The sequence below is a fragment of the Eulemur rufifrons genome, chromosome 8, assembly GCF_041146395.1.
Source record: "Eulemur rufifrons isolate Redbay chromosome 8, OSU_ERuf_1, whole genome shotgun sequence".
NCBI classification, from domain to species: domain Eukaryota; kingdom Metazoa; phylum Chordata; class Mammalia; order Primates; family Lemuridae; genus Eulemur; species Eulemur rufifrons.
Genome location: NC_090990.1, coordinates 123,791,627 through 123,817,730, shown reverse-complemented (window position 1 = coordinate 123,817,730; position 26,104 = coordinate 123,791,627). Strand labels below are relative to the sequence as shown.

The window sequence follows — 26,104 nt, the reverse complement described above, 5'->3', positions numbered from 1 at the left end:
TCTGAGCCAAAGTGGTCCATATCCTTACTTCATGTTGTTGTAATGGGACTTGCAAACTATAGTATCCAAAATATAAAAGGGATGCAGGAGTTTTGTGTAGCACTTTGTCCTCCTTCATTTGAACTTCACAATAACCTTGTGAGAAAGGTCTTATTCTCATTTGGAGAGATGAAGAAAAATGATACCCAACATCCAGCGTTGGAGAGGATTATAGCTCTTTTCCTGGAGTGTGTCTTGTTAATAGGTATCAAAAGACTTTTAAAGGTATGTATTCTCTGATCCAGAAATTCCTCTTTAGAGGAATTTAGCCAAAAATATATATATATATATATATATATATACACACACACACACACACACACACACAGATTTATCTACAAGGTTGTACACTATAATAGGAAAGAACTGAAAACAAGTTAACTCCAACAAGACAGGACTGGTATCTCCATGCTATGAAACGACGTGTAATCATTGCCAAATCATTTTGCAAAATGAACCATTCAAGTAAATGAAATGGAAAATGTTTTACAATTTATGAAGTGAACAGAGCAGACCACAAAACAGTATATGCAGTATGACTCCAGTGTGTAATTTTTTGTGGATTTTATCTGTATTTCCCCAAATTCTACAATAAATACTATTTTGCAAAGAGATGTTTTAAACGAAGGTCCTCAGTGGCTAAGTACTTGTCTGGTCAGAGATAACTGGGAAAGAAGAGGCTAGAATTTTCCTGATTTTTGAATCATCCCTTCTCCCACCTCAGACTGCCTTTTTTTTTAATGTACAACAGTCAGCAAAGGAAGGAACCTCTCTCAATAATGCAGAAATTCTTCTTCTCTCGAACTTCTTGAGGAAAAAAAAAATGCAGAAATGTTTTTTCCATTTGCTTCCTTTCAACGTTCAAGCAAAACGAGCCCCCTACACCCAGCATTCCAGAAACCTGAAATGTAAGGCCTTCCTGTACTTGAGGAGAAAGCATAAGAATGGTTGGAAATTGCTGAAACAGCAATAGTAAAGATTTTATGAGCCCTCAAAGTACTTCTAGATGCGTGGATATAACCACCCAGCAAAAAGGAACACCCAAGCTAGAGCCTTCTAAAACCTAGATTCCAGCCTTTCCACGCCTTGACTTGAAATCACTCGGTTCCCAAGCACTGTCCCAGAGGTGAGACACGCCCCCAAATCAGAGACGCTAAAGGAGGCCCAGGCGAGGGAACCTTTGGTAAGTCAGGGGGTGTCCGGAGGAAACGGGTGCGGGGGAGGGCACTCAAGCGCAAACTGGAAACTCTGGTGCCCTCTGAGGTCAGCTCCTCCAGCTTTTACAACTCTCAGCAGCAAGTTCTCCTACTCCGTTCCGACTCCGCCCGCAGGTCTTACCCAAAACCTCCCCACCTGCAGCCCACCGCCAAGACTGGGCACAGGGGTGTCACCGACTCGCGTGTTCACTCCCAAAGGTCTGTGGACCCCGGAGGCGGTACTGTCCGGTTCTGGAGAAAGAACCCGGGACCACGCGCGGAGGCACGCAGAGGGGGTGGGCGGGGGCGGGTGCGGCCCACCGCGCGGGCGGGGCTCGGTTCCAGCTCTTGGCAAAACTAGTAACAGTAATACTTATTAGGTAAGGAAGCTCACCGGCCCTGACATCCCCAAATCCTTTCACCCAGCTAGTGCAGCAACCCACCCAGCGCCGCCGCGCCCCGGCCACGCGCCCGCACAGCGCACTGACCCGGGCGCTCCTCCTTCCGCGCACGCGCCGTGCAAGCCTGCGCCTCGCGCTTACCCCAGAGCGCCTAAAACCAAGCTACGGTGGCTCTGCTGGGGATAAATTATTAACGTGCCGCTGTTCTGCAAACCCAATCTGACAAGTACGGACTGCTGGGACAGTTTAGGAAGGCGGCCACGAAGGCACTTGGGGAACAGATGTATGGATTTGGGAGTGAGGGTTGCAAATCCGCGGATGACCAAGAGCAGGAAGAAAATTCAGTCTCCGCCTCCCAACCAGTAGCCCGGAGTCAGCAAACTTAGCGCCCCTCTGGGCCGGGAGCCCCGCCTTGGGGGCGTGGCCGCGCGCTGCCCCGGGCGGGGGCGTGGCCTGTTCCCCGCCCCGCCCCAGGCGGAGGGCGCGGCACGCACACTGCGCTGCGCAGCTTGGGTCTGCACCAGCACCAGCCGCGGGAAGGTGATCCAGGTGAGTGCCGGCACCTGCGGGCAGCAAGGGCACTGACCCTCCGGGGACACTTCAGCTTCTGCTCTGGGCACTGCCGATATCTTGGCCACCCAGAGCTGAATAGGGACTCGCTCTCTCTCTAGCGAGAGATTAAAGTTCTGCATTTTCATCCTCCTTGCCCTTCATCTGCCCTGTATCCTCTCTTTGATGGAATGGGTTTGGGGCGTCTAAGCGAGGCCGGGCCTCGCTATCTATAACTCAGGGAGATTCTCAAGGTCAACCCTTCCTCAATTCCCTCCTTTCCTCTCTTCCTCTTCTCGGGCTGTGCAGTCCTGGGGCTCGCTGTTTCTGGCCCGACCTCGCCAACTGCAGCTCTGGTGCAGGGGGTGGGCGAGCGGGACGCTGCAGGGGGAGTTGGCTGTGCAGGCCTGATCGGTAACACTGGTTTCGAAAGTGGCCTGCGAGCGCTGAGCGCTGCGCCCGCTGCGGATGCGGATGTGTTGCTAGGGAGAGTTAGAGAGCCCCGGAGGGAATTGTTCTTGTTTTCCTCCTGCCTCATAGAAACGTTCGTCCTTTTGTATTGGAACTTGTAAGTGGATCGTTTCCCGCCGCTGCCTTCGAGCAGGAGTCACCTCTGTGGGAGTGGGGGAATCTTCATTTCAGGTCCTTCCTTGGATTTCAGAAAATGTCCCTGCTTATCTGGTGTTGACAGCGGGGAGGCCCAGGGCCACAGCGGTGGGGCAGCTGCAGGGTGGTGGAAGACGTTGCAGACTCCTTACTGAGTCATTCCTCCAAGTTGTGGCTTCTGCTAATTCTTTCCTTGGGAGTCACAAGTTCACAAGCTACATTGTAGCGTCGGGGACAAGTAAGTGTGGGAAAGGAGGTAAAGGACAGCAGAGCCGAGGGTGGGTAGGACAGGAGCAACAGGGGTTGGAATCTTAGTCCCTGTACTGGGGACAGGCGTCCTGGAGGAGAAGGCCGCTTCCTGCTCCGCAGATGTGTGCCGTGGGCCTAGGTGTGGTCATGCGGAGTGGCTGCAGGTTTTAGATTCCTCGCGGGTGGGAGCCGGAGCAAGGGTTTCTCTTGGGAAATCAGTACATCACCTGGAACCTGCAGTTTCTGGGAAGCAGCCAAAGTTATTGGTCGGAGTCACAGGCTGAGTTTTATTTCAGTAGATTCAAAAAATGTATTATCTGAGTCAGGAGATCAAGAATGTTTATTCTCACAGGAGTTAAATTTAACTGAGTTAAAACTAACATCTAAAATCCAAACACTTTCACCCCTGGGAAGACGTTTTGTTAGGCTTCCCTCCTGACACAATGTTACAGAAATAGAAAACTTTGTCAAGTGATTTTTTTTTTTTGAACCAGTGTTACTATATATATAACGACAAGGATACCATGGCCGGCCATAGAAACTGTGCTCCAGAAGCCACCTTAGAGTAAGGCTGAGGTCCCCAACACCCGGGCTGCAGGCCAGCGCCAGTCCGCAGCCCGTTAGGGACCGGGCGGCAGAGCTCCACCGCCCCCCACCCTCCGTGGAAAAACTGTCTTCCATTAAACCGGTCCCTGGTGCCAAAAATGTTGGGGACCGCTGGATTAAGGAACAGAACTGGAGAAGGGCAGTCTTCTACTTTATCTAGACTTCTTCCTGCTGGCCTGGAGTTCGGAGGAGACACGGTCCTGAAACGAAAGCTCCTCACCTGAAGGTTAGCACAGAGAAGGAACATGCATGTATTTTCCAGAGAAATGCTGAAAAGCCACTGCCCCCCCCCCCAGCAGTCCGGAATGAGGTGGACGTCATGTCAATCTGTCAAAAGTAATTTAGTGCCTACTGCACATCTAGCTGTATTTAAACATATTGTTTCCTACATTTATACTTAAATATTATGAATCTGTATTCAAAACACCACTGCTGACCACAATTGATCATGAACCGTTTAGCATTTTAAAGCAATATTTGCTTAGAAGAGTATACTCCTACTGTTTTTGCAACTGAATTTATTAATGCTACTTATGAACATCTCATCTGCCTGGACAAGAAGGTAGCAGTTAGCATCAGGTAGATTATTGCTGTGTAAAATAAAATTCCTGACTGAGTTTCCCTCACTCTCTCTTACCTTGTCTTTGTGGGGAGAAAAGCGGTAATGAGGCAACAGAGAAATTGTACTACCTTTTAAATGTATTTGCAAATGCCTTTAAGGATTTCAGCATTTAGAATCATAGGTCCTCTGTTACCCTCTGAGTGCTTTTTAGAGTTGACCTGCTCAGTAACTGGAACTTGGGTGCTAAAATTCTGGTGGCTTAGTCCACTCAAAAAAAAAAAAAAAAATGTGATATTTTATTTCTCCCACTTAAGAAATGTGAATGATTGTGCCACAGCTTCATTCTCAGTACAGACAGGCATAAAACCCCTGTTTCAGGCAAAAACTAGCAGCCTAGGTGGTTCCTTCTTTTGGAATGGCTGGTACTCCAGCAGGGATTCTGCAGCTGCTAAGAATTAACTACCGTCTGCCTGCATTTCTTGTGATGGAAAATCCAGGTGGTGTCACTGTGACTCATTCGAGATTTTTTTTTTTTCCTCTTGTAGAACTCATAGCTTAGTCCCTGATTCTAGATTCTTGTGTAATCCCGGTTAAGGGACAGGTATGTGGGAATTAAGATGTAAAAAAGGAAGTACCAATTTCTGTGTTGCTTTGCTCCTTGCAAACCTGTATGTCCTGAAAGATTGGAGGACATTTTTTTCCATCCTGTAATCAATACGTTTATCATACTGCAGTGCTGATACTTATTAAAAAGAAAAAAAAATTTTTTTGGGCTATTTTCCAAGTTTTTTTTTCCTCTTTCAATTAGAAACATCTCAGACTTTAATCAGTCACTGACTTGAAGTTAATTATTAGCTCTCTCTTTTTGTTAATATATTTTATGTTCAGGAGGAGTTCTGGAGAGGTGGTAATGATTCAGAGATGTCAGGGGTGATCAAACTTGCTCTTCAACCTTACTGAGAGGCATTATAGCCAAGGGTTGAGAGCATGGACTCTGGAGCCAGACTGCCTAGAATGTGGGAATTGGGCTTTGCTCTGTGGTAGCTGTGTGACCTTGGGCAGATTACTTAACCTCTCTGATGCTCAGCTTCCTCATCTGTAAAATGGAGTTAATAGCAGGGATGCTGTAAGGATTTGGATGAATTAATATTGATGAACTGCTTAGAACAAACAGGGTTTGACCCATACTAAACAATATGCATACTAATAATACGTATTGATAATAATTGATTTCTCCTACTACTTTTCCTCTAGTCTATTATCATCACCCTTCAGACACACTGGTCTCTTTTCTCTTCCGCATACAAGTCAGGCCTTTTCTTGTCTCCAGTCTCAGCACTTGCTGTTTTCTTTCCCTGTGTTCTCTGTCACGCATCACTGTTTATGTCCTTCAGAGCCTTTACCCCAACCTGTTACCCTCCTGTTCTGTGGTCCTGCCATGTTCTTGTTGCCCCGAGACATGCACACTTGACCATGTGTTCTGGAGGGTCCGGACCTTCCTTCTCAGTCTTGATCACCACTGTCGTCCTATGCCTCGAGAGGTGCGTGGCATTCAGTAAAGGATAAACAAGGGAAGGAATCATGTCGAGAAAATACTGAAGAAGGGGGTAGAGGTAGACTTGAGGCAAGCATTCTATTTAGGTACAATGCTTTGTCCTCCATTTATTTCATCAAATCAGTTTCATTTAATGCATTGTGTGTTTGGGGTTTTGTTTTGTTTCCTTTTGTGTCCCGTGGCTTCTCCCCATTCTTTCCCTTGCTCTCTGAAGTTGTTGCCTTCACACCGTGGGGGATATCCTGAGGGCTGTCCTTGAGATCGCATCCCCTGGGAGGCTCAGCCCAAGAGGGCTCAGCAAAGCCAAAGGCTTCTAGATTAGATATCAAAGCACTCTCACCCATGGCGCCTGCCTTATGCACCGAGGATCTGTTTGGGGAAATTTGTCATCACACCAGTAGGGGAACCTGGGATTTGTTCTGTCTTGTTACAAATCTAGTATTTTTAGATTCCCGTAGAGCAGAATTACCAGTTTTTCCCAGGGAAGAGTCAGTTCTATTCAGGCATGTGTGTTTAGTGCCTTATCACATAAAGGCAAACTCCAGAGAAGAGAAGAGCAGAGAATTTGTTTCTTTGGCCTTGTAGCGTTCGTGTCAGTACAAGCTTGTCCCCTATAACCGAGAACCATTCACTTGGACCTGAGCAGCATGCTGATCTTCTCTCCTCCACTGCCAGCCAGCGCAGTAATGTATCAAACAATTGTTTTCAGAACTAACAATTCACCAAAGTATTGGAATAAAAACAACATCTGAGGCCAGGCGTGGCTCGTGCCTGTAATCCTAGCACTTTGGGAGGCCTGGGCAAGAGGATCACTTGAGGCCAGGAGTTCAAGACCTGCTTGGACAACATAGCAAGACCCCATCTCTTAAAAAAAAAAAATCTGAAACTTGAGTATTTTATATGACCAACCTATGGCCATTTAACTATACAGCTGAATATATTTGCATCATAACACATTTATCTCTTAAAGGGACAGATTTTCTATCCTCCTAACTTATAGTTAGCTTCTACTTTCCAAATATTCTGCCAGCAACACTGATGAGGAATCGAAGAATATGAGGTAGTAGGAAAGATCTACTTTATGACCTGCCCGCTGCTATTTGCCTCACTTGAATTAATTATCAAGTGCTGGACAAATGAAGTTGTTTCTACTCAACTAACTTCATTTTTAGTCCTCGGAGCACTGTCCACTGAACATGCGGTGCAGTCGTGGGGGAACAGTTACTTTTCATCACCTGGATTTTTTATTCCTTCTCTTAAATGTCTTTCAAATCTGTCAGTCATTTGAAGGTTTGACACTCACACAGATTTTATTATGTGTTTAAAGCATTTTAAAAATGTAGTCTGAACCGAAGAAATCCCTCATCTCTCCTTTTTCTCTCCTCTCACAGAAACAGAGAATTACTTTCTTTTAGGTTTTATTTTGTTTTTAATTAACACATCATAATTGGACATATTTATGGGGCACAATGTGATATTTTGATACATATATACATTGTGTAATGATCAAGAGAATTGCTTTTGTGTAACTTCCCTCCAGGCTCTTTCCTTTCGCCATTGAGCTTTGTATGGGCTCAGGAGCGTCAGGTACCCTGGCTGAAGATAATTTTGAGGCCTGTTTCTTTGTGAAAACATCTGGAGGCAGAAAGTGAGGCCAGGCAGCTATTCGGGGAGCTGTAAGTGAGCCAGACGAACCCCCAGCACGACTTTAGAATTGTCTGAGCTGCTCTCCGGTGTTTGGGACTCAGGGAAGTCCATTTAATATGATCAGACTAGCCCTTTAAATTACTGTCCTTGCATGTTATGCTCATTAAAATGTTGGATTTTGCCACTTAAAATAAGGTACACTCTGCAGGGAAGATTGAATTAATAGCACAGGCAGCCAAATAAGGATTTTAATGAAACATTGGGGAATGGCTCCAAGTGGATCTGTGAATGCTTTGTCATTGTCCCGTTCCTGAATGCATTAAAACAGAAAAGCAGCTGAGAAATTGCAGTACAATCTGAGGAGAACAATATCACTACTGGAAGAAGAGGTTGCCATTGTCCGAGCTGGACTTGACTTATTTGGTTGGGAGTAAAAGGAGAGCTTAAAGGCAAAATCTCTCTCTTAAAAGTCTGGTTAATTGTCATTTAGTAAAAGATAAGGTGGTGTAACTTCATGACTCAGAAGTGGTAAATTATTGCGACAAGTGCCCAGAGCCATAAAGCCTGCCTTTTGCTCCACTGAGGAATGCTGATTGTGCCCTGGGGAAATTCTGTTGGACAGCCAAGAGGGAGTTGTGTAAATAGTGAAGGCGAATTTTACCCTGGGAGTGTTCCATTGAATGAAGTTACAGAGGCTTTCTGGGCAAGCCTTCCTCCTGCCAAAGGAACCCTGCTCCAGTGAGATAAGGTAAATGGTGGCAGAAGCAGGAATTAAAGGAGAGGTTGAGTGAAGCTTTGGCACTAGAATTGTTATGTTCCCAGGAGACTCTGTCAGTAAAATTGCTGGAGATAGGTACCTTGGCCAAATATCCTAATGAAACTCTCTGTTGCTAACTCAAGTCCTGGAATGTAGTATATCTTCTAGGGGTTAGACCAACATTGCCTCATTGTAAGCCCAATTGGATCACTCCTAAAGTGAGGCTTTGCAGTGGTGCCTTGTAGCTTACTTAAAACCCACTAGGCATCCCCTGACTCTGGCTACACTGAGGAGCTGTTGCCCTGAGTGTTGTTCCAACCACCTGCAGGCCTCAAGGTCCTGCTGGTTACCAGGGCACGCTCTCCTCTCCTAGAAACCCACTGTGGCCTGGGGCTTTTCTGCTGCCCCAAGTGCCATACCCCACCTGCTTCAAAATAAGCTTCCTAGTTTTCTTCCTCCAACCTGAGATGGCCTCAAAAAAAAAAAAAAAAAATTATATGTGGCAAGTAATACATTGATAAATTTAAAAGTTGCAGGTAGAAGTGCTACTGTGTTTAGAAATAATTAGGTTTCTAAAGTATTTTCAAAAGGGACATCTATGAAAACCTACCACTATCATATTTAATGGTGAAAGGCTGAATATGCCCCCCGCCCCGCCCCCACCAATATGGGGAATAAGGCAAGGGTGTCCTCTCTGCCACTTCTGTTGAACACTGCATTGGTTCTAGCCTTCTAGGGCAACAAGTCGAGAAAAAAGTACAATAAAAGGCATTCACATTGGAAGTGAAGAAGTAAAACTGTCTTTCTTTGCAGATGGCATGGTCCTGTATATAGAACATTCCAAAGATCCTGCATCTAGCTCTCCCTCCCCCTTGCCCGGGCTCTGTTTCTGTTTGTTCCTGGAGCAGAAGCCCAGGGTGTGGCAGTGCTGCTCTGAACGGACACTGCAGAGGCCCTTCCTATTGCTCCCCATGCTGGAGAAAGAGAAGATAATTTGACTCCCGGGTCAGGGGCAAACCCAGCAGTGTGCTTTAGGTGCAAAGAGCACGGACAGTGGTGTCAGTCTGCCTCCATTCGGACCAGCTGCGGGGCCTCAGGCAAGCTACTGAACTCTGTTCGCTTCTGTTTCCTCATCCGTAGAGGGAGGAACAGTAACTAATACAGGATTGTTGAGAGAACGAAGAGTGTTAATTTATCTAAACTCTGTTACCGTGCCTGGTTAAATATGTAGTGGTGATGTTATTAAATATTTCCCATTTTGCTGTTTCTGCCAGATAGGATGAAAAATTCCCTAAGAAGTTAGTCGGAGGTCCCTCTGAATCCTTAAATAGGCCTTTCGCTCGAAGTCGTGTTGCTGACTGTTCAGAATTCGAGGCACACCGCATCCGGGGTGTTGGAAGTGATGGTCCCGGAGAGCCCACCCCTAGCACGATGAGCATCGCTTTTGAAGGATGGGGAGCCTGGTCCTCTAACGCATTTCCCTAGTGGGAAACTCTGGTCTGGTGAGCGACTGTGACCACAAAGAGACATCTGGGACCCCAGTGGCTGTCACTGGTTAGGCTCACAAGTTAAAGTCTCAGGAGAGTCTAAGCTGTCTTACCTACTTGGTTGGTTTTGTTTGGGGCCTCTGTCTCAGCTGAAAGGAGAAATCGGTCTTCTGGTGGGCACACTCTTAGTGGGTAATTGTGAAGGGCTTAGCTGGCGCCTGCTCTGCCCAACAACCTCTGTTCTCCTCAGCCCCATTCTGCCCTCGGGCTGGTACAGGAGACGGAGCCCCCCAGGAGCCTCCAAGGATATCGGTGGAATATGGATCACCAAGATAAGACTGTCTTTGGTTTTGAATCAGATAAAGTCACCATCTCCCGCACAATTTCTTTTTGCCTGGAACACTGGTTCTTAAAATGTGGTCCCTGACCACAGTCATCAGTACCACCTGAGAACTTACTAGAAATGAAATTTTTTTCCTCCTCATGGGAGCGGGAAAAAAAAAAAAAAAAAACAAGGAAATTCTCAGGCTCCACCTAAAACTCTCAGAAACTCTGGGAGTGGGGTGTTTTAACAAACCTACCAGGTGGTTCTGATGCCAATGAAGTCTGAGAACCACAGACCTAGAATATAGAATTGCACTCTGTTGAGTTTGTCTTCATGCAACTTACTATAAAAAATAGAAGTAGGAGACATGATCTCTGTCCTCAAAGAGCATACGGCCCTTTTGGAGAGGTATGCCATATTCGTTGATCAGTGTTCTAGCAGCTAACTGAGGAGTGGGAGGCAAAGGGGCAGGTACTCCAAGGCACAGCCTGTGGTCCGTGAGGGTCGGTCAGGAGTTAAAGCTTCGGGGAGGCCCTGTCAATACCTGCCGTGGGCTGTGATGACAGGCGGACAGTGTGAGCACATTTGGGAGGTGGGACTGCCCGTCTCCCAGATGAATGGCCTCACGGCCGATTTGTCTCCTAACCCTCAGCACATGAGCTTCCTTCCGCCTTCTACCACGCCCCTAAAACCTGGCTGTTAGAGGGTCCTCTCCCCAAAGCCAAGGTCATATTCTGAGTCTGTTCATGCATCTTGGCAGAGGGAGGTCAGTTCTTCCCTTCCCTTTAGGGCCTGTACTGTTCTGGGTCTCTTCTTCCTACCTTGGAATTTAGGGAAAGCTACTTGCATGCTAAGAGTGGACTGAGAGTTGAGCCCACGCAGAGGGCTGTCTTGGTTAAGGGTGGCGCATGTCCGGTCACACACCTTTCCCCGTGGGCAGTAGGACTTCCTCTGCCGACTCTACGATCTCACACTTTTTCCTCCTCTACGCCTGTCGTCTTAGTTCCTGGAAGGAGAAGCAGTAACCATTAACTGCTATGTGGCCTGTACCCTCATCACCTGCATCTGTCTCTCTTACCTTATTTCCTGCTGTTCCCACCCTTTGCAGTGGCGCAGCCACACAGGCCAGCCTTTCTGTCCCTTGAATGTGCCAGGCTTTTCCTCACCACCCCTTCCCAGTTGCTGATCCCTCTGATTGGAATTTCTTTTCCCCAGAATGTTGTGTGGCTGTTTCTTCCTCATCCATGTGTCAGTGTGGATGTTGCCGCAGCGAGGAGGCCCTCCCAGTGATCCTGATCCAATAGGCCCCGCCCGGTCTCTCTGCACCGTTGCCTGCAATTTGCCCCAGAAGAGTTACCACTCTCTGGAGTTGCTTTGTTTGCATGCTTGTTGGCAGCCTCCTGTCATTCTTAGCAATGCCTTGAGGGCAGGGACCCTGTCTCCCTGCTGCACCCCCACACCTAAGCAGCAGCTGGCATGTGGTAAGCACTACATATATCGTGGTCCAGTAAGTGAATTAAGTATTCTTTGATCGATTATGCTGTCCATGCTAGGAAACGAATGCTCTTTTGCAGTCTGAAGTAGATCAGCCATTTGCCAAATTTGAATCATTTAAAAAAATATCAGAGCTAATGTCTAAGTCAAAGCACATGACTGATTTGTAGATAGATCAATCACCTCATTTAGGAACCGTTTATGTGGGCAGATATGTACACTTAACCAGTATTTACAATGTGTCTTCATATTTGGGCCATTTATTACATGTTCATACCAGGTATGTATCTAGTGTATCTCATTTAAGTCCCCAAACCAACCTGTGAAATAAGTAGGTAGTATTTTCCCCATTTTGTAGACACGTTAGATAATGTTCCAGAGCTTGCCCAGGCAGTGTGTGAGCACAGGTCTGTCCGACTCCCGGATTCCCTCTGTTTCTTTTCCTGTAGATTTTCTATTCAGGTCCACTAGGAGCAAAAAACTTTCCAAAAAGATCTCTGCTCTTAAATAAGTGACAAGAATTTTTTAATTGGGGAAAAAAAAAAAAACTACATAGATGATTCAAGTTCCTTTTAACCCTTTGATTTAATGTTCTCTCAACTGAAATATTTTGACTTAAAACTGCCACGAAACAGAAACAGAGGTAGAAGCAGCTACCTCTGCAATTGCTAATGAGGGAGAATAGAAACTTTCCTCTCTTATTTCTTCCTTTCCCCAACCTCTTTAGTTTGTTTTGTTTGTTTTTTCCCGTCATTGCTATGAAGGGAAAAATCTGGAATTGGGTACTTGTTTACTTACTTGCCTGTGTCCCCTGCTAGAACAGGAGCATCACGGGGACAGGGTGGGCACTCAGGACACTGGAATAAGTAGGTGAATGCATGGCTGGCCCGTGCCGCGGTGGGCAGTGTCCGGCTGCAGGGAGGGTTTCAATGCCTGCGGCGTGCGGGTTTCAGCACTTCCTCCTGAACGCTCCTGCTTTCCACATGGTCTGTTTTAACACGGCGAGCTGCCGAGAGTTCAGAAAAGGAGGGGGATATACGTAGTCCTAAGCTTTGCTATTTTAAAATGGCCATTTTAAATTCTAAAATGTATATTCATTATCATTTAGTCAGACCTTTCATAATTGAATCAGGTGAATGATAGTTAACAAAGCACTGACCTATATAATATAACCTGATATATCATATTGATTGAGTACTTACTATGTGTCAGGCATCACGAGGAATATTTACGGACAGTGTCTCCATTTAATCCTTACGACAGCCTTTTGGGTGGGGTTGGTGCCATCCTTATGTCCATTTACCAAATGAGGAAACTGAGGCTGCTGAAAGACGTTGAGTGATTTTCCCGACACTTAACTAGGACGTGTGAGAACCAGGTTCTGAACCCAGACAATGCTGATTGCAAGACTGCACGCTTAACTGCAGAGCCGTCTCGTGTACTGCACGTAGCAGATAAGTGACAGGATTCAAGCCAGAAGTCGGGTCTGACCCTTTGGTGCCACCATAACATCACTGCCAGTTCCCCGGTCTTCCCAGTTACTGATCATCAGGCCACTTTTTATATAACTTTTAAATATATATATTTGCTCATTTTGGAAATTATAGAAAGCTACAAAGGAAAATCTATAATCCAGCCATCTAGAAATAACTATGCTTACGATTTTGATACGTTGTTCCTTAGTATTTTTGTTGAGAAAACTAAAAGTATGATGCATATATACTTTTGCTTTCTTTTTTTCATTTAATATGCTATATATTAAGCCTGTTTTAAAATCTTTAATTTTTATGCACACGATTTTTTTGTATAATATTCTATTTTACAGGTGTGTTATATTTATTTAACTGGCCCTCTATTCTTTGACATCTGTACTATTTCTGGTCTTGCTATTATAAATAGTGCTGAAGTATATGTCTTTGAACCACATTTGTTGGCATTTGGAATATTATCTCAGGATAGATTTCTGGTAGAATTAATGAGCCAAAGGGTATGAACATTGTAAAGAATATTACCTGTTGACAGGTCGTCTTCCAGGTGGTTCTATTCTACGCTTCCCAACAGTGTGTAATAGTGCAAACTAGGTACTTTTAAACTACAGCCATGCATCGTTTAAGGGTAGGCATACATGCTGAGAAATGCGTTAGATGATTTTGTACTTATACAAACCTAGATGGTAGAGGCTCCTACACACCTCGGCTACAAACCTTACAGCATGTTATGGTACTGAATACAGTAGGCAATTGTAACACAATGGTATTTGTGTATCTAAACATGTCTAAACAAGTGATAGTAAAAATACAGCAGAAAAGATTTTAAAAATGGTACACCATTATAGGGCACTTTTCACGAATGGAGCTTACAGGACTGAAGTTGCCCTGGGTGAGTCAGTGAGTGAGTGGTGAGTGAGTGTGAAGGCCCAGGACACTACTGTAGGCTTTATGAACACTGTACACTTAGACTACACTAAATTTATTTTAAAATATTTTTCTTTGTCCAATAATAAATTAAGCTTCGCTTACTGTAACTTTTTTACTTTATAGACTTTTTAATTTTTTTTAACTTTTCTCTTTTGTAACAACACTTAGCTTAAAACACACATTGCATATGCCACAAAAATATTTTCTTTCTTTATATCCTTATTCTATAAGCGTTTTTTTATTTTTTACTTTTTAAATTTTTTTGTTAAAAACTAAGACACAGGCCGGGCGCGGTGGCTCACGCCTGTAATCCTAGCACTCTGGGAGGCCGAGGCGGGAGGATCGCTCAAGGTCAGGAGTTCGAGACCAGCCTGAGCAAGAGCGAGACCCCGTCTCTACTAAAAATAGAAAGAAATTATCTGGCCAACTAAAATATATATAGAAAAAATTAGCCGGGCATGGTGGCGCATGCCTGTAGTCCCAGCTACTCGGGAGGCTGAGGCAGTATGATCGCTTAAGCCCAGGAGTTTGAGGTTGCTGTGAGCTAGGCTGACGCCACGGCACTCACTCTAGCCCCGGCAACAAAGCGACACTCTGTCTCAAAAAAAAAAAAAAAAAAAACTAAGACACAAACACACATATTAGCCTAGGCCTACCCAGGGTCAGGATCACCAATATCACTGTCTTCCAGCTCTACATCTTGTCCCACTGGAAGGTCTTCAGGGGCAGTAACGTGCATGGAGCTGTCAGCTCCTGTGACAACAACGCCTTCTTCTGGATACCTCCCGAAGGACCTGCCTGAGGCTGTTTTACAGTTAACTTTTTTTCTTTATAAGTAGAAGGAGTATACTCTCAAATAAGGATAAAAAGTATGATATAGTAAATATTAACGCATGAACCAGTTACATAGTTTATTATCAAGTATTATGTACCGTACATAATTGTATGGGCTATACTTTTATAGGACCAGCAGGGCAGTAGATTTGTCTACACCAGCATCACCACAAATACAGGAGTAATGCACTGTGCTACAGTGTCACTAGGCAATAGGAATTTTTCAGCCCCATTATAATCTTATGGGACTACTATCATATATGCAGTCCTTCATTGATGGAAATGTCGTTATATGGTGCATGACTATATATGGTAGACGGTTTTAACTCACAGATTTTAATTGATACAACTGGTTCATGCCTAACCCAGAAAACTGCATAATGATTAACAAATGCTATCTTATAACCAAATGAATTGCAAAGTAATCTTTACCTGTTTTGGAAGATCAGCTCAGGAAGGACTTTTGAACCGTGTGCTATGTGTCTGACACCATGTGGAAAACAAAGTTTAGGGCAAAGTTCTCACTCTCACAAACCTTATCTTGATGGGTCCACGAAAGGGTTGCTGGAGACACAGAGCAGGATATAATCAATAAAATGTGGTGTCCAGTTCAAATGAGTGCTCATGCCAGAGAGCGGCTACACGCCAGCTATCAGTTCCTTCAGCTTGTCCTTGAAAGCTATCTGCTGCCCCTGGGGCTGGCACAACCCAGGGTGCGGCTGTGGCTGCCTGGGTGTGACCCCGGTAGACTGAGCCGCCATTCCTTCCCAGTGCACACCCACACACAAAGGCCACTCTCAGAGGCCTTCTCTCTCTCGTGTTGGATGGATGAGAAATGCGTTAGACGATTTTGTACTTAGACAAACCTAGATGGTAGAGGCTCCTACACACCTAGGCTACAAACCTTACAACATGTTACTGTACTGAATACAGTAGGCAATTGTGACACAATGGTAAGTATTTGTGTATCTAAACATGTCTAAACAAGTTATGGTAAAAATATAGTATGAAAGATTTTAAAAATGGTACACCTTTATAGGACACTTTCATGACTGGAGATTACAGGCCTGGAAGTTGCCCTGGGTGAGTCAGTGAGTGGTGATTGAATAAGAAAGCCTCAGAAAGTAAGGGCTTAGCAAATGATAAAGTGTTTTTAGATTAAGCTGATTCTTTCCTTAAGGGACAAGCGTTAACCATTTTTCACTCCCTAATGGATTTAGCAGCTATGACGATAGGTTTTCTCTGTGTTCTGAACTCCTCTTTCCCTAAGTAATTAATACAGCCAGTTTCTTCCATGGTTTCAACAGATACTTTTGAAGGAAGCAAAGGAAGCTCCAATTGGTTAGGTGCATACCTTATACCAGACACTGTGCCAGCTGGTGGACATTATCTCAGGGGTGGTGTGGCAGCCACCTGGAGTTGCAGCTTGAATCATTTATTCCACAGGCATCTATGAGCATGTACTCCCCTTGGCACGGAAGATGCCAGACAGATATGGCCCCTCCCTCGCGGAAGCTTAGCAGCTGTTACAGTCGGCTGCTCTTTGTGTTTTAAGTACAGGCTGTTCCGGCGTACGAAGCAGGACTCCTCACTTGGTAGGAGTGCAAGGAGCTGTCAGGGAGGGTTCTTCTCCCAGGCAGCTTTCCAGTCACTGCTCCTGCACCTGTGCAGGTGCGTCCCGGCTCCTGCAGGGAGAGCAGGCACGCTGTTGCCCTGGGCCCTCCCACTGTCCCTGTGACTGATTATGTGTCCTCTGCAAACACCATCCATCCGCTCCAGAGTGAGACTCTGGGTCCCTCTTACTGTGAATTTCCCCTGCGAAGGTCCGTAGCGTTCTGGCTCTGCTTGCGCCGGGCCAGATTCGTACTCAGCACACACCACCCTAACAAAGCACGCAGAGGGTAACTTCCACTAAGGTGTGAAGACCTAACAGGTTTAACCTTGTAGACTGCACGTATACTTTAAAAGAGGAGCTCAGTAGTAAATATTAATTTCTAATTGTAGATTCTAATCGTAGGTTGTAGATCAGTTCCTTTCCAGAGTGCTTCTTGCCTGCAACAGAGACATCTGCTCAAGAGGCACTTCTCTGTCCTGCCAGCTCCCAACCCCAACCCCTAACAAATCAGAAACACAGGTCAACGATGAAGCTACCAAGTTCTAATGTGTTGCCTGGGCTAGCTGGAGTGTTTGTAGGAGGAATTCTATTTTTTTTTTTTTTTTTTTTTTGAGACAGGGTCTCACTCTGTTGCCCAGGCTAGAGTGCAGTAGCCTCATCATAGCTCACTGGACCCTCAAACTCCTGGGCTCAATTAATCCTGCCTCAGCCTCCTGGGTATCTGGGACGACAGGCACCTACCATCACACCTAGCTAATTTTTCTATTTTTTGTAAAGATGAGGGCTTGCTATGTTGCTCAGGCTGGTCTTGAACTCCTGGCTTCAAGTGATCCTCCCACCTTGGCCTCCCAAAGTGCTAGGATTACAGGTGTGAACCACTGTGCCCGGCCTGTTCTGGGGAAGAATTCTAAAGCCTGTTTTGTTCTTAGCTCTGACCTCGTCTCCTTGAGCCTTCATTTCCTTTTCTGTAAAATGGAGCTAATAGGATTTTTGTGAAGTTTAAAAGCGAGCTGAAAAGTGCTGCAGCAACACAAGGTCATCCGCACCCAGCCAGGGAGCCCAGGATCCCGTCCAAAGGTTAGGGTCTTGGCTTGCAACTTTGACCGAATGCAAACGTGCTTCATTTTATTGTCCTTGAACAGGCAGCTCTAGCAGAGTTAGAGGCAGCTGCATTTTAAGTGGCCTGTCTGCCCCAAATGTGTCGAACTTCAAGGATAGGCTAGAAAGCTCAGTCATTTTTATTTTAAAGAGGTGTTCAGAATTCACACTAAATTTTTATTTTAATAACTACTGTAGCTTCCTCCTCATCCTGATTTTCTAAACGTAGGAAGAGAGTGAGGGCAGGGAAGCTTGGAGGGCGGCCAGGGACTCTCCTCTCTGCGGCTACACGGACAGGCGGGGCCTGCTGACCGGGGCAGTTCCGTGCTGAGCCGCGGGCCAGCCCTCCCCAGCGTGTGTCCCCTCCCCTCTGAGTAGGGCCATGGGTGCACTCAGAGCAGCTGGGGGCAGCGAACTTAGAGGGGGAAAACTGATGAAAATTATTGTGAAAGCTGGTGGGAAGGGGGGAGATTTTTAGGATTTAGGCCCCAAATGTTATTTTTCTGAGCTAAGAGAAACTTACGTTTAAGGAGCTGAGCTGCTTGCCCACCCCAAATTGCATTTCGAGAAAGGTGCTCTGATACCCCGTTAGTTTGGTGCTAAGTATTCAAGTGGGACGGAAAGGGGACGTTGGAACTAAGTGAATCTGAATCTGAATCCCAGCTCTGATACTTTGTGGTATAGACCTTGGGGACAGTGCCTAACCTCCGGGCATTCTTTGGAAATAGGGCTATGACCATCTTGTTGGTTTGTCTGTAAAGATGACTAGGCACATTTTGGAGCGGGGTGACCCTCCGAGGTTTACAGGAGAGACCGAAGCCAGACAGTTACCGGGGGTGGTAATTTTAACGCTGAAAGCAGAACAAGCACTGGAGCTGCTGACTTGCGGTGGCCTTCACGTGACAGGCAGTCTGTGGGAGGTCTCTCGAAGCATCGTGGCTGCTCCTTCAGGTCCTGCCACGCTGTGACCCCGCTTCCCTCTGCTGGTCACAGCTCAGAGGTCGGAGGGGCGGCGCTGAGGTGCTCGCGATCTCGCTGGGCTTCCTGCCCCTGCCAAGTGTGGCTCACTTTGATGCCTGGTCTCTTTGCTTCCTTCACTCCTCTCTCCTCCCGGGGGTCAGGACAGTAGCTTAAACAGCAGAAATTACCGAATACTTGAAAATGAGCAGGGATTAGCTTTTTCTCCAAACATGTCATTATGAAAATTTTCAAACATCCAGAAAAGTTCAAAGAATTGTACATTGAACATCTATATTGCTACCACCTAGCATCTGTGATTAACATTTTGCTATATTTGAATATATCATTTCTGGGGGGAGAGATCCATATATTTGGATCAAAATAGGTCCTAGATATCAAAATACTTCATGGGGCTAATTTCGAAGCGATGATTTGATGAGCAACCTAAGTTCCCAGGCGCGGCCCAAAGCATCCTAAGGCCAGGAGCCACACTCTGCTTTCAGAGCACTCAAGCAGGGCCCGGCCCTGCCTGGCTGAGATTTCTGCTGCTGTTCCAGCACATGCCCAGGATCAAAGGGAGGCCCTAAGGTTCCTGCTTTTATAGTGTCCGCCACGTCTCAGGCAGGAAACTTGGAATCACTGTGTATATGCTGTTTAGGATCCTGTTTCTTTCTCTTTCCTCTCCCCTACCTCTCCCTCCTCCTCCTCTATCTTTCCCTCCTCCCACTCTCCCTCTCTTTCTTTCTCCACGTAACAATGTATACTTTAGCATTTTGCCATGTTAAATATTTTTTCAAAAATGTGATTTTTAGGGGCTGGATAGCTCTACAGTGATGGTATAGATAAATCTCATAAATATAATGTTGATCAAAATAACCCAGGCACAAAAGAGGAAATACAATATATGATTACATACTTTTGTGTGTGTAGACTGCATACTCAAATAATTTTTAAATTCTGTTATATGATACACGGTGATATGTCCAAGGACCTCTTAGAAACGTCAGACTGACTCACACCTCTTTTTGATCTGCACGTGTGTGTTTGATCTGTATGCAGTAAAGCGTCACGCTCCCTGAGACCTCATACCACGTGGTGCCCACGGAGCTGGGGACAGTGTCCCAGCGCGGTGTTCTTTCTTCCACAGAGCCAAGATGGCGGTGCTCTCCAAGGAATACGGCTTCGTGCTTCTCACTGGTGCTGCCAGCTTTATAATGGTGGGTCACCTCGCCGTCAATGTCGCCAAGGCCCGCAAGAAGTACAAGGTGGAGGTAAGTGGGAACACAAGCTGGTGCTTTTGTAGGCTTGTCCGGGGGTTTATCCAAGAACCTTGTAGTCAGGGAGGCAGAGGTGAGGAGCTAGTAGGAGGAAGTGGCAGTTTCAGGACTGTGTTAGAAGTTCTGCTCCTTTCTGGAAGGAAAGAGGCAAGGCCTACGGGCCCCTGCTGGGGGGTACTTTCCATCTGGTTTGACTTTCTCTCTTCCGTAGAAAGACTAGGGATGCTGGGATTAGAACAGCGTGTTTTGGGCCGGAGCTATTTGCTGGGAAGCTTTGTTACTGTATTTTCTACAGAGGATTAAATGGTAACATTGTTTCCTGGTGTGCCACTTTAAAAATGATGTCTTAAGGTGATTTTCCCGTTTTCCAAGTAGAAAAGAAGTACGTGGTGCTGAGGTTAGCCTGGACTTAGACATAGGAAAGGGGTCTATTAAATACTTCCTTCAGTTCCAGCTGATCTAGAAGGGATAATGACTAAAGTTGTCCCTGGTGAGCAATTTTAAATGTCTATTTCTGTTTAACAACTTATAATTAAACTCCCTCACTAGAGAGAGCTTCTTTTAAGTTTTCATATCTAGTTTCTTCCTTTTTTTTTTTTTTTTCTTCCTTCTAATGGATGCTTCCATTAAAATTCTCACACGGTCAATTTCTGTTCTTCCATTAAGGAAATCTTAAAAGAATGTGGTATTTGATGACCCTTGGGAAAGAGCTATTTCCCTATAGTGTCTTTGTAGTACATCTGAAATCTACCATTGATACATAACATCAGTGAAAAGCACTGAGTTTGGCACAAGCTGCCTCTACCTTGTGCAACTACAACACAGACATACACTCTTCTTACTGGATGTTTTCTAGAAACATTGAATCTGCTTCTGAGAATTGAGACCTTTGTCAACTGTAAATATTTAAGCAGAAATAGAATGATCATCTGTTAAGAGTATACGTGATACTTTGGGATATACTATTTTTAAGGTTAATTTTAACTTTCAACACTGAATGTTACTCTTGATCATTTAATCAACCTGTGCCTTGTTTAACAGTACCCTACCATGTACAGCACAGACCCTGAAAACGGACACATCTTCAACTGCATTCAGCGAGCCCACCAGAACACGTGAGTGTCCGCCCTGCCGGGCACCAAAGACATCTGCGGAGTGGGTGTTTTCTGTGCAACACCTGGTCCACTAGTGCTCTGCGTTTCCTCAGTAATAGTGATGTTGACAACTTCTTAACCTCATGAAAAATTATGTATGGGGGCCGGGCGCAGTGGCTCACGCCTGTAATCCCAGCACTCTGGGAGGCCGAGGCAGGAGGATCGCTCGAGGTCAGGAGTTCGAGACCAGCCTGAGCAAGAGTGAGACCCTGTCTCTACTAAAAATAGAAAGAAATGATCTGGACAGCTAAAAATATATATAAAAAAAAATTAGCTGGGCATCGTGGCGCATGCCTGTAGTCCCAGCTACCCGGGAGGCTGAGGCAGGAGGATCGCTTGAGCCCAGGAGTTTGAGGTTGCTGTGAGCGAGGCTGACGCCATGGCACTCACTCTAGCCCGGGCAACAGAGCGAGACTCTGTCTCAAAAATAAATAAATAAATAAATAAAAAATTATGGGAACAGATTGAATATTAAGCAAACTTAAGAGTTGTTAGAATGCTGGGATTTCTGGATAATCTTTTTAAAAATGTCTTTAATGTTGCTTTACCCTCTACAGTGTTTGAAGCATGTCCCATTTAAACTAATGTTGACTCTCCCAGCCCTGGGGAGTGAAGAAGTTTTGACTTCTGTAAGGAAATCCACTGTAATTCCCCAAGCTCTTCCTCCTCAGTTTGCTAGATGTGAGGTCCTTTCACTCAGCATGTTCTGAGTTACCTCTAATCACATGCAAACCAGAAGAAGGTGGATATTAGCGACCAGGTCTTCTCCCTTCACCAATATTTATTTTTGCCCTCAAGTTTCTAACTGGGCAAGAGAGAATGTAAAGGACTCTTAGTTCTACGTAGGCACACTTAAATGGGGAACTTTTTTTAAAAGTTTCTTTCTGTCTGTCCCAGGTTGGAAGTGTATCCCGCCTTCTTATTTTTTCTAGCTGCTGGAGGGGTTTACCACCCGGTAAGTTTTTCCACAGAGTGTTCATCTATTTGGATTTAGTTCACTGAGCTATTATCGGGGAAGGAAGAAGGAAATAAACATTTAATGAACATCAGTGTCTAGGCACCATGTATTTAACAGGATTTTATTCAATTATTTCTTACAAAGTTCTTTAAAGTAGCTGGGATTTCCCCCCCCCCCTTTTTTTTTTTTTGCAGATAAGGAAAAGTCTCTTGGATACTATTTAACCTTCACCAGGTCAAATAGGTACAGGGTAGCAGAATCAGAATTTGAACCCAGGTCTGTCTGATGCTAAAGGTTTCATATCCATGAGAGTTTTAATTTGCCATATTCATTCATTCATGCAACAGACATAATGCACCACCTAGGGTTCCAACAGTGAACGGAACAGGCAAGGACACCTGGTTCCCTAGAGCTTACCTTTTAGGTGAGGTCACAGATAAAAGGCAACGTGGGTAAAGTACGTAGTGTGTTAGAAGCTGGTGAGTGCGTGGAAGAAAACAAAGCAGGGAAGGTGCAGAGGGAGCGTGGAGCGGGGACAGTTCTGAATGGGCTCGCCAGGGCGGAGGGCCTTGCCTGGAAGGTGACAGTCAAGCAGAGGAGGTGAGGGAACAGGTGCCGCGCATGTCTCCAGACATCCAGGCAGAAGCAGCCAAGAGCCAGGCAGGTGCCTGCTGGTCTGTGTGGTGAGCAGTGAGGAGGCCACTGCTCCTATTGATAGTTAACTTTACCCAAAATCAACTCCAGCAAAATCCCTGACGCAGTAACCTCCCCGGGGGTAGCACTGCTAATCAGGACCGGCACTGGGGAAGGTGGCCTTCTCGCACACTCTCTTCTCTGTTCTCCCCTTGCTCCCGTGGGCCAAAGGGGTCACCCCAGCACGGTGCCCAGCAGGAAGGATGTTTCACCTTACATGAGTTTTGACTCTCTCTTCTCAAGGGTGTTGGGAACAGGGAGACTTTTCCCTCCAAGACCACATATTCTGGGGTTCACAACTTGACACCCTGTCCCGCTCTGTCCGGCGGAGCCCACCGGCGGTGCAGGCTGCAGCGCCGCCCGCTCACAGCCCTGCCGGCGGGGAGCTTCACAGCAGCTGGAGTTGTTAGTCAGCCTCGTGCTCCGAGGCCCACTGGAGCCAATGGGGCTCTTCCTCTGGCCATGCCTTGGGGACAGTGTCCTCTTCTGGCTCAGCCCGAGACCCCAGGCCTGCCTGACCTCCTCTGTGCTCTAGCACAAGTCCCCCAGGATGCCAGGGCGAGCCCGGGCCCTCTCTGTCCCACTTCTTTAGGGAGCCAGTACTCATCCCGGGCCTCACGAGCTGTTCACAGAAGAACCACAGACCTTCGATTTTCTTGACTGAAACAAATAACTTAATTCTACCTAATTTTGGTGGGGAGTAGCTTAGCAAATCCATGAAATTGTTAACTTTTGCTAACATGTTGTGTAATCAACCCTAGGTGTTAATGAAGGTTTGCCTGTTTCTTTCATGCAAATACTAACGTAGCCCTTTCATCTTAGCGCATAGTTTCTGGCTTGGGCTTGGCCTGGATCGTCGGACGAGTTCTCTACGCGTACGGCTATTACACGGGAGGTAAGTACGTACCCACATCTGCCGAGGAAACACACTTAAAATTCAAACCTTGTGCTACTATATTTTTCTTCCTGGGGCTTTAAGAAAAGGGGAATAGCTTGATATTTAGGTGAGCGATCAGTTATCTTTTTTTTTTTTTTACTAACCTTTGAATAGTAACAAAACTCATTTTCACTGAACATTTTCTTTGTGCCAATTGCTATTCTAAGAACTTTGCATGTGCTATTTAACCTCACAACAATTCTGTGATAGAGATACCCCAAACTGAGGCATAGAAACATTAATGGTCTGGGTCATATAGCTACTAAGTATAAACTAGTAAACCAGGATTCAAACCTACACAGTCTGACGCCAGAGCCTAATTGCTACTGCCAATTGGTGTATCTGAGAAAGAAGGGAAAAGAGACATTTTTGGCTATATTTGCTTCTTGGAAAAAGAGAGAAATACTGCTAAAGATCCTGGAGCAAAGCTGATGTAGTTATCACCCCATAATTTTCTAAGGTCCAACCAATTCTACTGGGACACATTACTTAGTGTCCCTTACTGACAGCTTTAGTATCTGAAGTTGTCAGGAAGTACGTGACTTGAGGCTAAGAGTTGGTTAACCTCACGAAGTCAGGTTGTCTAACGTACAACCCCAGATGCCATGATGGAATAGCTCGTGAATGTTGACAGCGTCACAATTCTGGACCGTTCCTGGTAACTCCTGCTCTTTCTCACTTTTCAGAACCCAGCAAGCGGAATCGAGGAGCCCTTGGGTCCATCGCTCTCCTGGGCTTGATGGGCACAACCGTGTGCTCTGCCTTCCAGCATCTTGGTTGGGTCAAAACTGGCCTGGGTCGTGGGTCCAAATCCTGCCATTAAAGAATTGTAGGGGTATAAAAACTCTAATTCATTTTGAAAGACTTACCTTTATTTCCAGTTACATTTTTTTTTTTTTCTAAATGTAATAAAAACTTATCTGGCATCAGCCTCATACCTAAACCTCCTGATTCGTATCATTTATTTCCTTTTGGGTCTCTGTCTAAAATCAGTAGCCTGTTTGTGCTAGGTGAGAGAGGAGACACAAGTATTAAGGACCTCCCTCACCCTGCCAGGGGATGCTTACGTAGTATGTGAAGACGAGAAGGTGTCTGATTGTGGTAATATGTTCATAATCTTGCCACAGTGGTAAAAAATTAAGCACAACCTTTTAGCTCTAGTTAGGATAATAGTATCACTTGCAACTAATACTTAGGATAACTGTAAGCATTTTTTTAAAAACTCTCCATTTAGAGATTGTTTCTATTGCTTAAAAACTGAAGCAATAGACTAAATTTAAGAAGATGAAACTTAACATTTGGATACAAAGATTTGATTGCATATATGAAAATGAGGAAGACTTAGAAGGTTTTAGTTGATTTTGAAAACAGTGCAAGTTGGCAGAGTGAGATAGTAGCTCCAAAAACTAATGTGGGCCATGTGTGGTGGCTCACACCTGTAATCCTAGCACTTTAGGAGGCCAAGGTGGAGGGTTGCTTGAGGCCAGGAGTTCAAGAGCAGCCTGAGCAAGAGTGAGGCCCCGATTCTACACAATATAGAAAAATTAGCCAGGTGTGGTGGTGCACACCTACAGTTCCAGCTACTTGGGAGGCAAAGGCAGGAGGATCGTTTGAGCCCAGGAGTTTGAGGTTGCAGTGAGCTATGCTGATGCCACTGTACTCTAGCTGGGGTGACAGAGCGAGACTCTGTCTCAAAAAAACAAAAACTAAACAAAAGAAAACCCCTAATGTGGCCATAAACTGCCTTAACAGAAATACAGTGACTAGACCTGTGCTGTATGATATGGTGGCCACTGGCCCCATGCGATGATTTAAATTTTAATACAAATTAAATAAAACCAAAAAAGTCAGTTCCTTGGTTGCACTAGCCACATTTCAAGAGCGCACTAGCCACATTTCAAGAGCTCAATAGCCTATGAGGATTAGAGATAGGATTTGAATCCAGGCCTGACTCTAAACTCCATGCATTTTCCGTTGTACCACTCTGTTGCTTGAGCCCTGAAGATGAAGCATGTGAGGGTAGAGTGCCACGAAAGATGGTCAGCCTTGGCCAAGTGACGTCCTGAAGCTCTCGGGGCACGGGATGAGGAGGTTGGACTAGATCAGCATGCACTCCAGTGTTAGTTTATGAAAAATTTTCACCAGTGGAGAGAAAAGCATGGAAAATGACAGTTTTCCATAAAGCTTTACACCTGGTATTCTTTTTTTACATTAAAATGTTCCTTTATGAAATGATAGTGATGATGAACGGTAGGGGTATTTTTGGTCCTGACTTGAAAAAAATGATATAATGAAGAATTTATAATAAGCTAGGTTGTTTGTTGGTTTGGGTTTTTTTTTTTGTTTGAGACAGAGTCTCACTCTGTTGCCCAGGCTAGTGTGCCGTGGCATCAGCCTAGCTCACAGCAACCTCAAACTCCTGGGCTCAAGCGATCCTCCTGCCTCAGCCTCCTGAGTAGCTGGGACTACAGGCATCCGCCACCATGCCTGGCTAATTTTTTCTATATTTGTAGTTGTCCAGTTAATTTCTTTCTATTTTTTAGTAGAGATGGAGTCTCACTCTTGCTCAGGCTGGTCTCGAACTCCTGAGCTCAAATGATCCACCCGCCTCGGCCTCCCAGAGTGCTAGGATTACAGGCGTGAGCCACCGCGCCCGACCTTGTTTTTTGCTTTATAAGAAATGCACCT

At 45.5% G+C, this 26,104-nt stretch overlaps 1 protein-coding gene across 1 annotated transcript; it reads left to right on the top strand.

Annotated features, from left to right (window-relative positions):
* The first annotated feature begins 2,101 nt into the window (after positions 1-2,101).
* MGST3 (microsomal glutathione S-transferase 3) lies at positions 2,102-24,353 on the top strand. Its single transcript, XM_069479116.1, has 6 exons — positions 2,102-2,185; positions 19,545-19,668; positions 20,716-20,789; positions 21,726-21,783; positions 23,302-23,374; positions 24,103-24,353. The coding sequence occupies exons 2-6, from the start codon at positions 19,552-19,554 to the stop codon at positions 24,237-24,239; spliced, it is 459 nt and encodes a 152-aa protein (XP_069335217.1). The 5' UTR covers positions 2,102-2,185; positions 19,545-19,551; the 3' UTR covers positions 24,240-24,353.
* Positions 24,354-26,104: the final 1,751 nt, after the last annotated feature.

Excerpts from the sequence above, each read along its gene's own strand:
- MGST3 (XM_069479116.1), top strand. The coding sequence starts at position 19,552 with ATGGCGGTGCTCTCCAAGGAATACGGCTTCGTGCTTCTCACTGGTGCT. Across the intron at positions 20,790-21,725 it reads CAGCGAGCCCACCAGAACAC|GTTGGAAGTGTATCCCGCCT; the intron begins GTGAGTGTCCGC and ends TGTCTGTCCCAG. Across the intron at positions 23,375-24,102 it reads GTACGGCTATTACACGGGAG|AACCCAGCAAGCGGAATCGA; the intron begins GTAAGTACGTAC and ends CTCACTTTTCAG.